Source organism: Cebus imitator, unplaced genomic scaffold, assembly GCF_001604975.1.
Source record: "Cebus imitator isolate Cc_AM_T3 unplaced genomic scaffold, Cebus_imitator-1.0 Scaffold353, whole genome shotgun sequence".
NCBI lineage: Eukaryota > Metazoa > Chordata > Mammalia > Primates > Cebidae > Cebus > Cebus imitator.
The window spans coordinates 1,019,321-1,034,397 of NW_016107668.1; the positions used below are offsets into that span (position 1 = coordinate 1,019,321).

The 15,077-nt window shown below is 40.4% G+C and overlaps 1 protein-coding gene across 2 annotated transcripts in view; it reads right to left on the reverse strand.

Annotated features, from left to right (window-relative positions):
• GNB4 (G protein subunit beta 4) overlaps positions 1-15,077 on the reverse strand; it is a 55,774-nt gene that overhangs the window by 14,853 nt on the left and 25,844 nt on the right. For both annotated transcript variants that reach the window (XM_017506304.2, XM_017506303.2), the window contains exons 2-3: positions 5,537-5,635; positions 650-688 (exon numbers count right to left, since the gene is read on the reverse strand). In XM_017506304.2, coding sequence (XP_017361793.1) covers positions 650-688; positions 5,537-5,593 — 96 coding nt within the window. In that variant the 5' untranslated portion in view covers positions 5,594-5,635. The remainder of the gene's footprint in view (positions 1-649; positions 689-5,536; positions 5,636-15,077) is intronic.

Here is a 15,077-nt window from a genome sequence, read left to right on the forward strand (position 1 = left end):
TTTTAGTAGAGACAGGGTTTCACCAGGTTGGCCAGGTTGGCCTCAAACTCCTGACCTCAAGTGATCCTCCCACCTCGGCCTCCCAAAGTACTGGGATTACAGGTGTGAGCCTCTGTGCTCGGCCTTGAATCTATATTTTTATAGCATTTACCTTTCCATAGACATCTATTTTAACAACATATTTTAAAAAGCGCTGGGCGCAGTGGCTCATGCCTATAATCCCAGCACTTTGGGAGGCCAAGGTGGGCGGATCACAAGGTCAAGGGATCGAGACCATCCTGACCAACATGGTGAAATCCTGTCTCTACTAAAAAACAAAAATTAGTTGGGTGTGGTGGCACGGACTACAGAGTCCCAGCTATTCAGGAGGCTCAAGCAGGAGAATCCCCTGAACCCAGGAGGCGGAGGCTGCACTGAGCCGAGATCACGCCACTTCACTCCAAGCTGGGCGACAGAGCGAGACTCCATCTCAAAAAAAAAAAAAGTACTCACACTGTATAGCATTTGACAAATTACAAAGTGCTTTTATACAGAAATTTCATTTAACTTTTTTCAATTAAGTACTAATACGAGAATCTGAATGTCATTTGCCTCAGTGTCAAATTATTTCATGTGAGTTACCAAAATGAAATCAAGAAAAACAATTTACCTGAACAAGCGTTGCATCATTACATGCTTTCCGAGCATCCTGAAGTAAAGAAAGATTATAATGCATTTAGAAACCAGTGGAATAACTAAAGTGATATTGTTATTGAAAATGTAGATCTGCAAATTTACTTTTCACTGTACCACATAATCTAAATTTTTAAAATTGATATAAAAATCACATAACCTAAATTGAGCCATTTTAACCATTTTAAGGTATAAAATCTAGTGGTTTTCAGTATCACAATGTTGTGGAACCATCACCACTAATTACAGAACATTTACATCACCCGAAAAGAGAAACCTCGTATGTCCCAATTCCTTTTTCTCCCACAGCCCTTAACAATCACTAATTTACTTTCTTTCTCTATGGATTTGTCTCTTCTCAACAAAATTTGAGAGATGTCAATAATAATTTGAGACCTCAAATTTTTATACAAACTGAAGAGGATTATCAAAAGGAAGACAGTGAAACAAAAATTAACAAAAAATTAAAGACTGCAAAAAACACATTTAATAAACAAAAAAGATTTTAAACCAAACTTACCAACTTTTTTTCAAATTTATTACTTAAAAACAAATTTAGAGGATTTATATACATAGAAAACTAAGAAGTGTGATTAAATCCTTCCTGCTAGGCGAACTTTTTTCCACAAAGGCTGCAGCAGTATCCTCTTCAACTTTGTTTTTTCTATACAGTGTTTAAGTACTTGCATACTCCTGAGCAAGGAGAAGGCAATGTTTATTTAATAAAATGTCCCAAATGGACAATTTGTTCCAGTCAGCCAAGGAAAAAATGACTGCTTCGGCTTACAGCAGACACTGGATGGCAGACATTATCTTTGGGGCTGCCCTTCCAACCTATTTATAACCACTTGGAATATTTCTATGTAAGGGTGTTCACAAGTAGTTGCACAAAATATATGATTTGATTCTTTCATTCTTAGACAAACTGGGTTTAAAGACATCATCTGGTAAGGAGTAACATAGCCCACTTTCCCATAATGAAAAGAGTTTCCAGAAATGACACTGATAGGCCTGAAACATGTTCCAAAAATGGTAGAGTTGAAGACCAAATTCTTAAAGAAGGTTTATTTCAAGCTTTATGAAAATGAGCTATCATTGTTTAGGCTCTCTTTCCTTTTTAATTTAGTCAGTTGTTTAAAAAAAATTTGTTGAACTCTATGTGTGAGGCACTATTCTAGGCTCCAACAGACATCAAAAATCTCTGCCTTCACTGAGCTATTAGTAACACAATTTAAAAACTGCAAATGAAAACTATTGAACTATAGTAAAAATTGGTAACAAAAATTAAAATATGTTGGAATATAATTCTACAAATATGTTAGCAGCAGTTACTTGCAAAATTACATTATGCAGAGATTCTATTTACACTGAGAACTCTCTCTTATGAACGTAATTATCCATTATAAAACAAAATATAAGGCCAGGCATGATGGCTCACGCCTGTAATCTCAGCACTTTCGGAGGCCGAGGGGAAAGGATTGCTTGAGCCCAGGAGTTTGAGACCAGCCTGGGCAAAACAGTGAGACCCTGTCTCTATTAAAAACAAACAAACATTCTCACTGTAAGATCTAGCAAAAAAATATTAAAAAATTTAAAAAAGAAAATAAATATTACATTAAAGCCTGAATTCCATACTGTCCAGCACCACAAGAAACACAAAATCTGATATTTTGCAAAAGAAAGATGATATATACTTTTTTCCAAATCAGAAGCACCAGTTATTTGCATTTTTTAAAATTTAAAACAAATCATCTATTACAATAAATAGCCTACATTTCTATTATACCATATATTTACACTGTAATTAGGTAAAAATGTAGTTAGATTATATTTCTGGATCGAAGGGGGAAGAAAGGAATGGTGTGACAATTAAACTGACAAGAAAAGTACACAGCATTTCACATACGTGTGGTTACATGAAATCATGGGAGGAGATGATTTGGTGAGCACCTATGCCCATTACATTGTGCTTGGGATGCTAGTGAGACAGGGAGATTAACACACAGAATTTTCCATGTAGGTACACACAGTAGGGGCAAACGTGAACAAGGAACAACAACACAAGGCAGGCGTGGCCAGCTGTGTAACAGATGTCCAACATGCTGAATGAGTGAAAAACTGCCACTTGCTGAAATCAGACTAAGTCCTCTACCTGCTATTTCACTTAATTCTCTGCAAAAACATATAAAGTGGAGTACTGGTTCTCCTGCTTCACAGCAAAGATACTGATCATCAGTGAAGTTAAGAACCTTGTCCAAATTAATGAAAAAGTGGAATCCATGGCTGTTTGACCATGGCTTGCTGCCTTCCAATAAAAAAAAAAAAAAAAAAAAAAAAAAAAAAAAAAAAAAAAAAAAAAAAAAAAAAAAAAAAAAAAAAAAAAAAAAAAAAAAAAAAAAAAANAAAAAAAAAAAAAAAAAAAAAAAAAAAAAAAAAAAAAAAAAAAAAAAAAAAAAAAAAAAAAAAAAAAAAAAAAAAAAAAAAAAAAAAAAAAGGTAAATCCCAGTGAAGGCCTCTTGGAGGATTAGGAGTCAATGGATAGGATTTCCAAAGAGCAAAACTGGGCAAGAGGTAGTATAATTCCCCAAGGGAACAATTTGATAAAAGGTAACAGATAAGAAAGAGCAATGTGTGTTCAGGGAACCAGCCTAGTATGGCTATAGCACAGGTCACAGGAAAGGACACTAGTAATGAAGGTTAGGAGAACCAACCTTAAGTTACAGCAGAACACACCTGGTCTGAATCCTGGATCTGTTACCTGGGCAACTTATTTAATCTCACTGAGCCTCAGCTTCCTGAACTATAAAATGAAGTAACACCATCAACTTCACAGAGTCAGCGTGAGGATTAAATGACATGGACATATGGACACATGGTTGGCCAGTCACCTGCTCCTCCTCAGCATCTGGACTAAGTGACACAAAGTAGGGAGAACAGAAATTCCATTGAGTGGATGCAGTCACATCGAATTCAGAGGTGAGCCTGCAAAGGCTTCTGCGATCATCCCATTCAAAATCAGTCTCTCCTTTGTTTTGAAAGCTTTGTTCAGATTCCTAAGATTTCAACTCAGAATTCTTATTCACATCTAAATAAATAACTTCCTTAAATTACTGGCAATAAGTCTGTCTGGTTATGACTTCATTCAGAATCATCACTTTTCTAGTGAATGTTCTTCAACCATCCCTGTTTTTCCTAATCCTTTCTTCTCTTTTCTTGTATCATCTTTGTATAGATTTTTTTTTTCTTTTTCTTTTTTTTTTTTTGAGACAGGGTCTTGCTCTTTCATATGGTTAGAGTGCAGTGGTGTGATCATGGTTCACGGCAGTCTCGAACTCCTGGACTCAAGCAATCCTCCCACCTCAGCCTCCTGAGTAGTTCGGGGATTACAGGTACAAGCCACTGCACCTGGCCTACTCTTCACTTTTTAATTTTATTTCATTTATTTTTTTCAGACAGAGTCTTGCTCTGTCGCCAGGCGCCAGACTGGAGTGCAGTGGCGTGACCTCGGCTCACTGCAACCTCCACCTCCCGGGTTCAAGCAATTCTCTTGCTTTAGCCTCCCAAGTAGCTGGGGCTACAGGTGCACACCACCAGGCCCAGATAATTTTTGTATTTTTTAGTACAGATGGGGTTTCACCATGTTGGCCAGGATGGTCTCGATCTCTTGTATTCTTCACTTTTAAATTGGACAAATTCTTCAGAAACAGCTATTGCAAGAGGTTCAAACTGGGAAAGGCCACAGCTGTGTTCCAAGTTACGAGATTCTCCCTGCTTACCCTTGTACGTTGTTTTAGCCTTTACTTTTCTCTGGGAAAAGTAGTAGGCAGCTGCCAAGCTACTCACAACTCAAAGCCTCTTTCCTCCACCCTGCTTATCAGCAGGCTGCCTACAAGATGGCACGTCTATATCCTTTCATTTTTAGCTCAGCCTTCCTTGATATTTCTCAGTGCTACCCAAGTCCAAGGAAGCATCTGTTCCCATTGTTCCAAAGAAGGGACCATGGTGCTATCTCTGAGACAGTGCTCCCTACGCAGACGCCTCCTCAGAGTCTCCCCATGTGCTGCTTCACTGCATTTGGCAACTCCTCCCTAGCCTATTATGCTCTGAAGCTTTAGAGTCTTTTAATTTCATTAAAGCTGGAGTCTATAGTTGTTTCTTATCCTCCTTACTGTTTTGAGTTGATTCCAAGAGTAAAAGATGTCAGACATGTTTTGATTCTGCCACTAATAGTTTTACTTTTTTTTGTTTTGCTTTGAGACAGAGTCTCACTCTGTCACCCAGGCCGGAGTGCAGTGGCACGAGCTCAGCTCACTGCAACCTCTGCCTCCCAGATTCAAGCCATTCTTTCGCTTCAGCCTCCAGAGTAGCTGGGATTACAGGTGCACACCACATGCCCAGTTAATTTTTGAATTTTTACTAGAGACAGTTTCACTAGGTTGGCCAGGCTGATATCGAACTCCTGACCTAAGGTGATCCCCCTGCCTCAGCCTCCCAGAGTGCTGGGATTAATGATTTTCTTCAATCGAATGTACACCTTAGTATTTTCCTAGTATATTATATTGTGACGATATCTACATTATTGTTTTGCACCAAAAATCTATGATTCTGGGCATGTAAATAAAAAGAGAATTGTCTGTCTTTCATAGAGGCCATTCTTCTACGTAGGTACTTGTTAGCAATGATTTTTGAAGAGTTCTTTTGAGACATGACAAACAAAAATAGACCTTAGTTCTCACTTCACGAGAGAAAAAAAATAGACCATTTCTAGCACTAGAAATTATTTAATATAGACTGATAAACTAATAGGCAAATTTTGTGCATTCCTGGCACTAAGTGTTAAAATTTTGAAATGAAAAAGTTTTACCTGAATCTGATTCCGCAGTTGTTCTGCTTCTTGCCTCAACTGTTCCAGCTCGCTCATCTTTTCAATCTGTTTACCTCAGGAGTTAATGAGTGAAAACAGCTGTTAAAAAGTAGAGACAGAGGAAGATTTAGTTCTCTATTTACATCTTAATCTAGTTTTAAAATACTGACATATAACTTCTTTTTGGTCCTTCTGAAATTCAACTGAGGTGGTCAATTATCACTAGAACTTAAAGATGCTTAGTAAATATAGATTGAGGTTATTTACTGAAGGATTTTATACAAGAACATGATCAGAGGATGGAGGAGAAATTCCAAGTTGTAGTATTCAAGACTGAATTACGGGGAATTAGTACCAAAATGGAGTCCAGTGAGAAATATTTTACAATAGTTCGGAGGGCACCAAGATACTCTCCACTGGGATGTCTGGATAGCACCTCATACTTACCTGGATAGTACTTCAAAGTACTTCATAGTACCTGGATAGTACTTCAAAGCTGAAGCCCACCCCACCCCCAAGCCTTACCCATCATAGGAAACAGCAAGTCCATCCTTACTTACAATTGTTTAAGCTAAAAATCTGGGAGCAATCCTTCTCTGTTTAATAATATCCTCCCCATCTTATCTATTAGCAAATCATGTCAGTTATTCCTTAAAAAATTAGCCAGGTTCTAATTCTGATTACCTCCACTTCTACTGTCTAGGTCCAAACCACCATTATCTCTCACCTGGTCCCCTTTCTATTGCCCTTGACCACTCTCTGGTCTAGTTAGAGCAACTAGACATCCTTTTAAAATACAAGTCACTTTAAATGTTCCAGTGGTTTTCCATTCCACTAAACTCTTATTGTGACCCACAGAGCCCTATATCATCACACACACACCCCTCTGACTACTCCTATCACTCTCACACTTTTCAAGCTGTTCAAAGGCTTCTCTGATGTTCCTTGAACACACTAGGCAGGCCCCAGTTTCAGTGTCTTTGCGTTTGCTCCTGCCTCTGCTTGGATAGCTCTCGTCCCTGATATTTTAATCACTTGCTCCCTTACATCTGCTCAAATGTTACCTTCTCAGTGGGACCTTTACTGATAGCATGAATGCACCCAAACATGCTCCTCTTACCCCATCTTTTTCTTCACTATAACACTCAACACCATCTGGCATGTATTTACTTATTTGTGGTCTCTTTCTGATAAGATGTGAAGGGCCAGATGTAGTAGTTCACACCTGTAATCCCATCACTTTGGAAGGCCAAGGTGAGTGAATCACTTGAGGCCAGGAGTTCAGGACCAGCCTGGCCAACATGGTGAAACCTCATCTCCACCAGAAATACAAAAATTACCGGGTGTGGTGGCACATGACTGTTATCCCAGTTACTCAATAAGCTGAGGCACAAGAATTGCCTGAACCTGGGAGGTGGAGGTTGCACTGAACTGAGATGACACCACTACACTCCAGCCTGAATGACAGAGCGAGTCTCTGTCTCAAAACAAAACAAAAAAAAGATGTAAAGTGCCTTGAGGTAGGGTCTCTGCTTTATTCTTTGTTGTATCCCCATCACTTAAGATACTTTAGTCTCCAGTAAATAAAGCAACCTGAAATAGCTTAACAAAGGAATATTCATTCTAAGGATTTAGGATGAATCACAGAACTAAAAGACAGGACTATTACTACCTCAAAAAGACAATAGAAGCCAGAAACTAGGAGTATTCTTTCTCTACCTGTCCTCTTTTCTCTTCATGTCTTGTTTTTTTCTTTCTACAGAGTAACTTTCTCTGCTCCCCTAAGTACAAAATCCAAGTTTAAATCTTTTTAGGTTGAGATTATAGCCCAAAATGACTGTCCCAAGTCCAAATTCCTATAAAAGATTGATTCCCCTCATGAGCAAGAATTTGGTTTTGGAGTCTATCTTATAATCATCACATCAACTATGGTACAAATATCTGTTTATTATGTTCAGACTAAAAAAAAAACAGTATCTGTTTATTCTTTCAGAATTCAATTTGTATTTATTTTGTCCAATTAAAAAATAAATTCATTGGGATTGACTGGAATGGCATTAAAGTATAAAACAGTTTGAGAACTAAAATCATTCTAATATTCCATTTCCAATGTAATATTGTGGTATATTTCTCTGTTTATCCAGATTTTCTACCTTTTATTTATGAGTCTTAACCATTCCCTGGTGTTTAACAATTTAGTATGCTTCTCAGAGCGGGCCAGACTGGATAGACCATAGCGGTATGGAGTATCATCCTGTTGAACTGAAGATAAGCAGCATGCAGGCTCTTTAAAGTCACAACCTTAGCTTCCCTTGCTGACCATTCTTGAGATATCCCTAGCCCAAAAGTCCTAGAAACCCTGATTGGTTTTGATACCTCTTTATTTTTTGGATCCCAAAAAATTATGGGTAAGCAGAACTAGTTTACATGTCTCCTACTAAGTTGCTGACATACTAGAAAAAACTATCAAGAGACCCCAGAGGGCCTTGAAACTCTTTTTAAATTTGCATTTATTATTGATGTTGTTATTTGTAGAGATGCGGTTCTAGCTACATTGCCCAGGCTGGTCCTGAACTCCCAGGCTCAAGCGACCCTCCCACCCCAGGCTCCCAAAGCACTAGGACCACAAGCATGAGCCACTGAGCCCAGCCTGGGTCTTAGAGCTTTTAAATGCATTCAAAATTACTTGTCACGCACCCTACTGCTGTCCCACCCCCAAAGCCACACACACATACAAGTGACCTTCTAAAGCAGGAGCTACCTGTAATAACAGTTACTTGGATAGACTATGATCCGTACCAAATGAATGAGAACTTCAGGCTGAGTGCCCCTAAGGATGGAGGTGCCATGAATAGAAATGGAAACAAAAAAAAAGCAGTTCCCTCAACCACCACCACGACCCTGTGGAACAGGACACTATTGGGAGAGGCCATCGGTCACAGACCCTGAGACTTCTTGCACATTCTGGCTGGAAATGCCAAGAATACAAGTCCCTAGTGGCTGTTACTTGGGCCATCTCTCAGGGTTGTTTTGCAACATGCAACCTCAAGGAATAAGGCAACGTCTCCTCATGAAACAAAGAGCAGAATGGCTTCTATTCACTGTAAAAGTGGTAAAACCCCCAAGCTCAGTGTCTATAGGCTCTGATGCAAATCCAGTGCATGTGCAGCATCCATCTGGGCCTACCTGTGTCACCCTGTGGGCACTGGAACATGGGGAATCAACACAAAAAGCAGCGTCACACCATGCTACTCACTGTGAAGTATTTTGTCTCCAACCATGGAGTCTCATGAAACAGTAACACGTTCATTTATTAGCTTGTAAGTAGGTAAAGATCTCAGGCCCTTTGCAGTCATCGATACATGGTTCATAAGAAAAAAGATGAGGGGTCCAATGTGGAAAACAGTGAGACTGTGGCTCATCCCTTCTTATCCAGGCTTCATCCAGTACTTCATCAGGCATTCTAGGTCCAACACTTCAAGCTTTTTCACAGTACCCTAGCATGCCTGCCCTTCCACCTTGTCACATTCAACAGCAAAGGCAAAACCCTGGATTAAATAAGCTACCTACTTTCTTTCAGCGAGCATATGGCCAAACATGGATTCAGAAAGTCAAACAATGGTGCATTATCAGTTCTAGTCCAAATTCACATCACCAACCTCAACTAGGCCCTCAAAACTACCTGGCAACCCTATACAGCTTCGTATGCACTGCTTCCGCTCTTGGTATCAAATATTTAAATTCCTTTGCAATCTTTTCAAGATTTTGACCTTCTCACAACCCCTCTTGCAGCAGATGACCTTGCCATCTATTTCATAAAGTAGAAGCCATCAGACACGAACTCTCAATTTTCTACTACTAGATATAAAAAGCTATACATACATAACTGACTCATCATATTCCCCATCTTCCTTCTGTGTGTGTGGCAGGGGGGAGGAGGGAGGGAGGGGGAGGGAGAGAAAGAGAGAGAGAGAGAGAGAGAGAGAGAGAGAGAGAGAGAGAGGTGTGTGTGTGCGTGTAAGTCTCACTCTGCTGCCCAAGCTGGAGTGCAGTAGTGGTGAACTGCAGCCTCGACCTCCCAGGCTCAAGCAGTCCTCCAGCCTCAGCCTCCCAAGTAGCTAGGTCCACAGGTGCGCACAACCATGCCCAGCTAATTTTCCTTTTTGGTAGAGACAGGGTCTTGCCATGTTGCCCAGGCTTGTCTTAAACTCCTGGGCTCAAGCGATCCTCCCACCTCAGCTTTTCAAAGTGCTGAAATTACAGGCATAAGTCAATGTGCCTGGCCCTCCCTTTCCGTTATAATACAGTAGCTGACTTCTCTCCTGTTTGGGCCAATTCCTCCACTGGTGATTCATTCATTCATTCATTCATTCATTCAGAGACAGAGTATCACTCTGTCAGCCAGGCTGGAGTGCAGTGGCATAATCACAGCTCACTGTAACCTCAAACTCCTGAGTTCAGCCAATTCTTCCATCTCAGCCTCCCCCAGTAGCTGGGACTACAGGCATGCACATCATGCCTGGCTAGTTTTTTTTTTTTTTAAGAAATGGGGTCTTGCTACATTGCCCAGGCTGGTCTTGAACTCCTGGCCTCAACTGGTCCTCCTACTTTGGCCTCCCAAAGTGCTAAAATTATAGGCATGAGCCACCATGCTCAGCCCCTACACCAGCTGTTCTCACCTTTTAAGTAATCTTTCACTTCCAGTATATTCAATCTCTTACATTTTTCTCGTTTTAGTTTTTTTTTTTTTTTTTTTTTTTTTTTTTTTTTTTTTTTTTGAGACAGAGTCTTGCTCTGTTGCCAGGCTGGAGTGCAGTGGTGCAATCTCGGCTCACTGCAACCTCCGCCTCCTGGGTTCAAGCGATTCTTCCGCCTCAGCCTCCCAAGTAGCTGGGACCACAGGCGTGTGCCACCACACCCAGCTAATTTTTGTATTTTTAGTAGAGACGGGGTTTCACCATGTTGGCCAGGATGGTCTCGATCTCTTGACCTCGTAATCCGCCCAGCTCAGCCTCCCAAAGTGCTGGGATTACAGGCATGAGCCACCGTGCCCAGCCCTAGTCTTTTATTAATAAAAATTTTTTTTCATTTTATTTTTATTATAAGTTCTGGGGTACATGTTCTAACAGAGAAGAAAAATTACTATGAGTATCCCTAATATTCATATAGGTTTATAAAATATTAACTTTTTTGCTATATTTGCTTTATCTTGTTTTCGCTGAAGTATTTTAAAGTCAATTACAGGGCCGGGCGCGGTGGCTCAAGCCTGTAATCCCAGCACTTTGGGAGGCCGAGGCGGGTGGATCACGAGGTCAAGAGATCAAGACCATCCTGGTCAACATGGTGAAACCCCGTCTCTATAAAACTACAAAAAAATTAGTTGGGCATGGTGGCGCGTGCCTGTAATCCCAGCTACTCAGGAGGCTGAGGCAGGAGAATTGCCTGAACCCAGGAGGCGGAGGTTGCGGTGAGCCCAGATCGCACCACTGCACTCCAGCCTGGGTAACAAGAGCGAAACTCCGTCTCAAAAAAAAAAATAAATAAATAAATAAAGTCAATTACAGACATCAAGACATTTTAGCCCTAAAGACTTCTGTATTCATCTCTAAAAATATCTACCAAACCACAATACCATTATCATTACTACCAAAATTAACAGAAATTATTTAATATCTAAAACCCAGATTTGAAAATCTCCCACAACTCTTCCACCAATGTCTTTTTACATCTGATTTGTACAAATCCAGATTGAATTAAGAACTACATAATACATTTAGTTATGTCTCTTGTCCCACCATCTAGAAATACCCATCTCCTGCCTGCTCTTTTGCACTTTCTAGCATTGAATAACTACAGACTAAATCATTGGCTGAGTGCAGTGGGTGGCACCTGTAATCCCAGCTTTGAGAGGCAGAGGTGGGCAGATCACTTGAGACCAGGAATGTGGTGAAACTCCATCTCTACTAAAAATACAAAAAGTTAGCCAGGCGTGGTGGTATGCACCTGTAATACCAGCTGCTCGGGAAACTGAGGCAGGAGAATCACTTGAACCTGGGAGGCGGAGGTTGCAGTGAGCTGAGATTGAGCCTGGGTGAAGAGTGAGACTGTCTCAAAAAAAGATGAAATCACTTGTCCTTTACCCCATTCTGTGTATTTCTTATGGCACTGTTTTAGCTTGTTTATTTTCTATACTGACTGCTTGTAAACTGGAAGGAAGTTAGTTCTACCAGCTAATTACACTGAGGTTCAATATATTTGGCATGGATCCTTTCAGGTGACGCTGTGGACATCATACTATAGTACATCAGGATGAACTACATGTTTCTTTGTGCCACTATCAGTGAAGCTAAGATTCCTCAGTGTGTTTAGTTGTTAACAGCCTAATTTGTCCACTATAAAGTTATACTCCCTCACTCCCATCCAGCAAACCATCTGTGGGAACCTTTCACTTTCAATTGGGTCTTCCATCAGCAGTTAAACATGCCCAAGTCTCTCCCCTAAAAAGAAAGAAAAGAAAAAATTCCTTGACTCCGCATTGCACTTAAGAGTCCTGTTTCATCCCTTCATCAAGAACTCTGACAGACAGCTGCCGCACGTGATCCCACCTCCTCACATGGCATTCCTGAGTTCTCAAACCTCACACATGCCAGCAGGCTCCAGCTATGTTTGAGCAGGCATGAGGGAAAGGAAGCGTAGTTATAAGGCAGGGGCTATCTGAGAATGTTGCTAAGCTGCGAAATCAGAACCCTTGTGATGCCTGTGCCAGACAACCGCAACCTTTCTTCGGATGTCTGAAAAGAAATGTCAAAGCTGCCCTTTTTTCCCCTTTCCTTTTTGCTGCTAAAAAGAGGAACTAACTTTTCACTCTTAAAAAAAAAAGCACAACTGATTCATTTTGTCACTTGAGAGAGAGAACATTCCGATTACACATATTTTTTTGGTGATCTTTTCTTCTCAGCCAACTGTTGGATTCCTAATAATACCAATAAAGCATGAAGCTAGCACAGACCAATAGATTATAAACTACTCTCAGAAAAGCCTGGAGACTGAGTAGGGTAAAAGAGGCCACAGATGCCCCAGGTGAAGCCTAAGATGGCCAGTCCTAGTAAATTATATTGTGAAGACAAGGACCCAAAGTGGCCAATCTGTGTATTGGCATGTGTGTATATAATATGACTGTAAAAGTTTTAATTCTTGGGAACAATACTATTACATCAGGTATACTTTAGCAAGTAGCTCCCTCAAGCTGTTTATCTAAAGCATGCGTAAATTCAGGGAAGTGAAGGTCTTTAGGGACACATTTTGACCAGTAGAAAACAAAGTCATCTAACCACTTGCCCTCCTGCAGTTCCTTTACATCCACAATTTAATAAGAAACAGAAATCAGGCCGGGCGCGGTGGCTCACGCCTGTAATCCCAGCACTTTGGGAGGCCAAGGTGGGTGGATCACGAGGTCAAGAGATCAAGACCATCCTGGTCAACATGGTGACACCCTGTCTCTACTAAAAATACAAAAAGTTAGCCGGGCATGGGTGGCGCGCACCTGTAGTCCCAGCTACTCGGGAGGCTGAGGCAGGAGAATTGCCTGAACCCAGGAGGCGGAGGTTGCGGTGAGCCGAGATCGCGCCATTGCACTCCAGCCTGGGTAACAAGAGCGAAACTCCGTCTCAAAAAAAAAAAAGAAAACAGAAATCAGGGAAGTGACAAAAGGATTTCTAAAGCTTTGTGATGTGGGTAAAAGAACACTATAGAAAGTGGAGGGAGGGTAGAAATTGGCAAGACAGTCACCCACTACTGAAGAAATCCTCCACTGGGTCTTAGCCTGGTAGACAACTGCAGCATCAATTAATTCAATGTTCCTTATTTAAAGTTTAAAATAATCAAGATCCCAATCTGAGAAGGGAGTAAACCAAAAAACACTCTCTCACTGATCAGACTTTTCCTGAATTAATGACAAAAACAGGTAGCGATTATAGGCAGAAAGTTTTTCATCTACACTAGTTACATGTGTAACAGAAAACTGAGTGAGACTTCTCCCAATAATACAGATCTGATAAATGGGCCCCAAAGATGAAGACAAAAAGGCATCACGCATGCTAATTTTTTAAACAAAAGCTTTCAACACAGGGGAGCAGAATCTCCCCAAAGGCTTACCAAGAATTCAATGACCAGCTGTACCTTCCAGCCCCACCATACAGACACATCCACTGCTGACCATTTTTACAATTATCCTTACATATGAGAAAACTGGGGAGATGAGGAAAGGACAACTATTAAGAACTAGCAGCTTCCAGCTGGGCATGGTGGTCCATGCTTCTAGTCTCAGCCACTCAGGAGGTTGAGTGGGGACTTGCTTGAACACAAGAATTTAAAGCTGCAGTGAACTACAATCACACCACTGCATTCGCATCTGGGCAACAAAAAGAGACCCTGTTTCTAAAGGTGAAAAAAAGCAAGTAGCTTCAGCTGAGTAAATACAAGGAATCTATGATAAGAACATAGATACCCCAAAAGAACAAAAAACCAAAATAACCAAGTCACAGACAGAAAAGATAGTTGTAAGCTAAAATTCAAATAATGAACTAGCATCTAGAATTTTAAAAGTAATTACTTCAAATTAATTATTAAAAAGACTAACAATCCAATAGGAAAATGTGCAAAGATATGAACTGGCAAACCACAGCGGGAAAAGCTGCAGAGGACCACATACAAATGAAAAGACACTCAACCTCAGCAATCAGAGAAATGCCAATTAAAATAAGATAGAATTTCAATCTATTAGATTAATAACATTTCATATCTCAACCAGGGTTGGCAAGGTTGTAGAAATGGGACATAGTCAATAGGACAAGTCTTGGGGAAGCAATTTGGCAACATCTAACAAAGGTGACAACATGTATATCTTTCAACCTGACAATTCAATTCTGCTTCTGGGTATATAAGCCCTAAGGAAACTATAGTACATGTGCACAGGATTTAACAGTGTTCATTATAGCACTACTTACAATACAATAAACTGGAACATCAATGCCCACTGACAGGAGAATGAATCACTGTAGTCTTTTCACAGTGAATTATATAGCAGTGAAAACAAATGAACTACAGTTATATGCAACATAGATGAATCTTAAACATAATGATGAGAGAAAAAATAAATCAAATTCCTGAAGACAAATACTGGCATCATATCCCTTTTACAAAACTCAAAAAACAACTACCACTAAATAATACATTGCTTAAGAATGCACACAATGGGCCAGATGTGGTGGCTCACACTTGTAATCCCAGCACTTTGGGAGGCCGAGGTAGGAGGATCACTTGAGGCCAAGAGTTTGAGACCAGCCTGGCCAATGTGGTGAAACCCCACCTCCACTAAAAATATAAGAATTAGCCAGATGTGGTAGTGTGCACCTGTAGTCCCAGATACTCAGGAGGCTAAGGCATGAAAATCGCAGAGGGTGCAGTGAGCTGAGATCACACCACTCACTCCAGCATGGGCAACAGAGCAAGACTCTGCCTCATTAAAAAAAAAGGTGAAAAA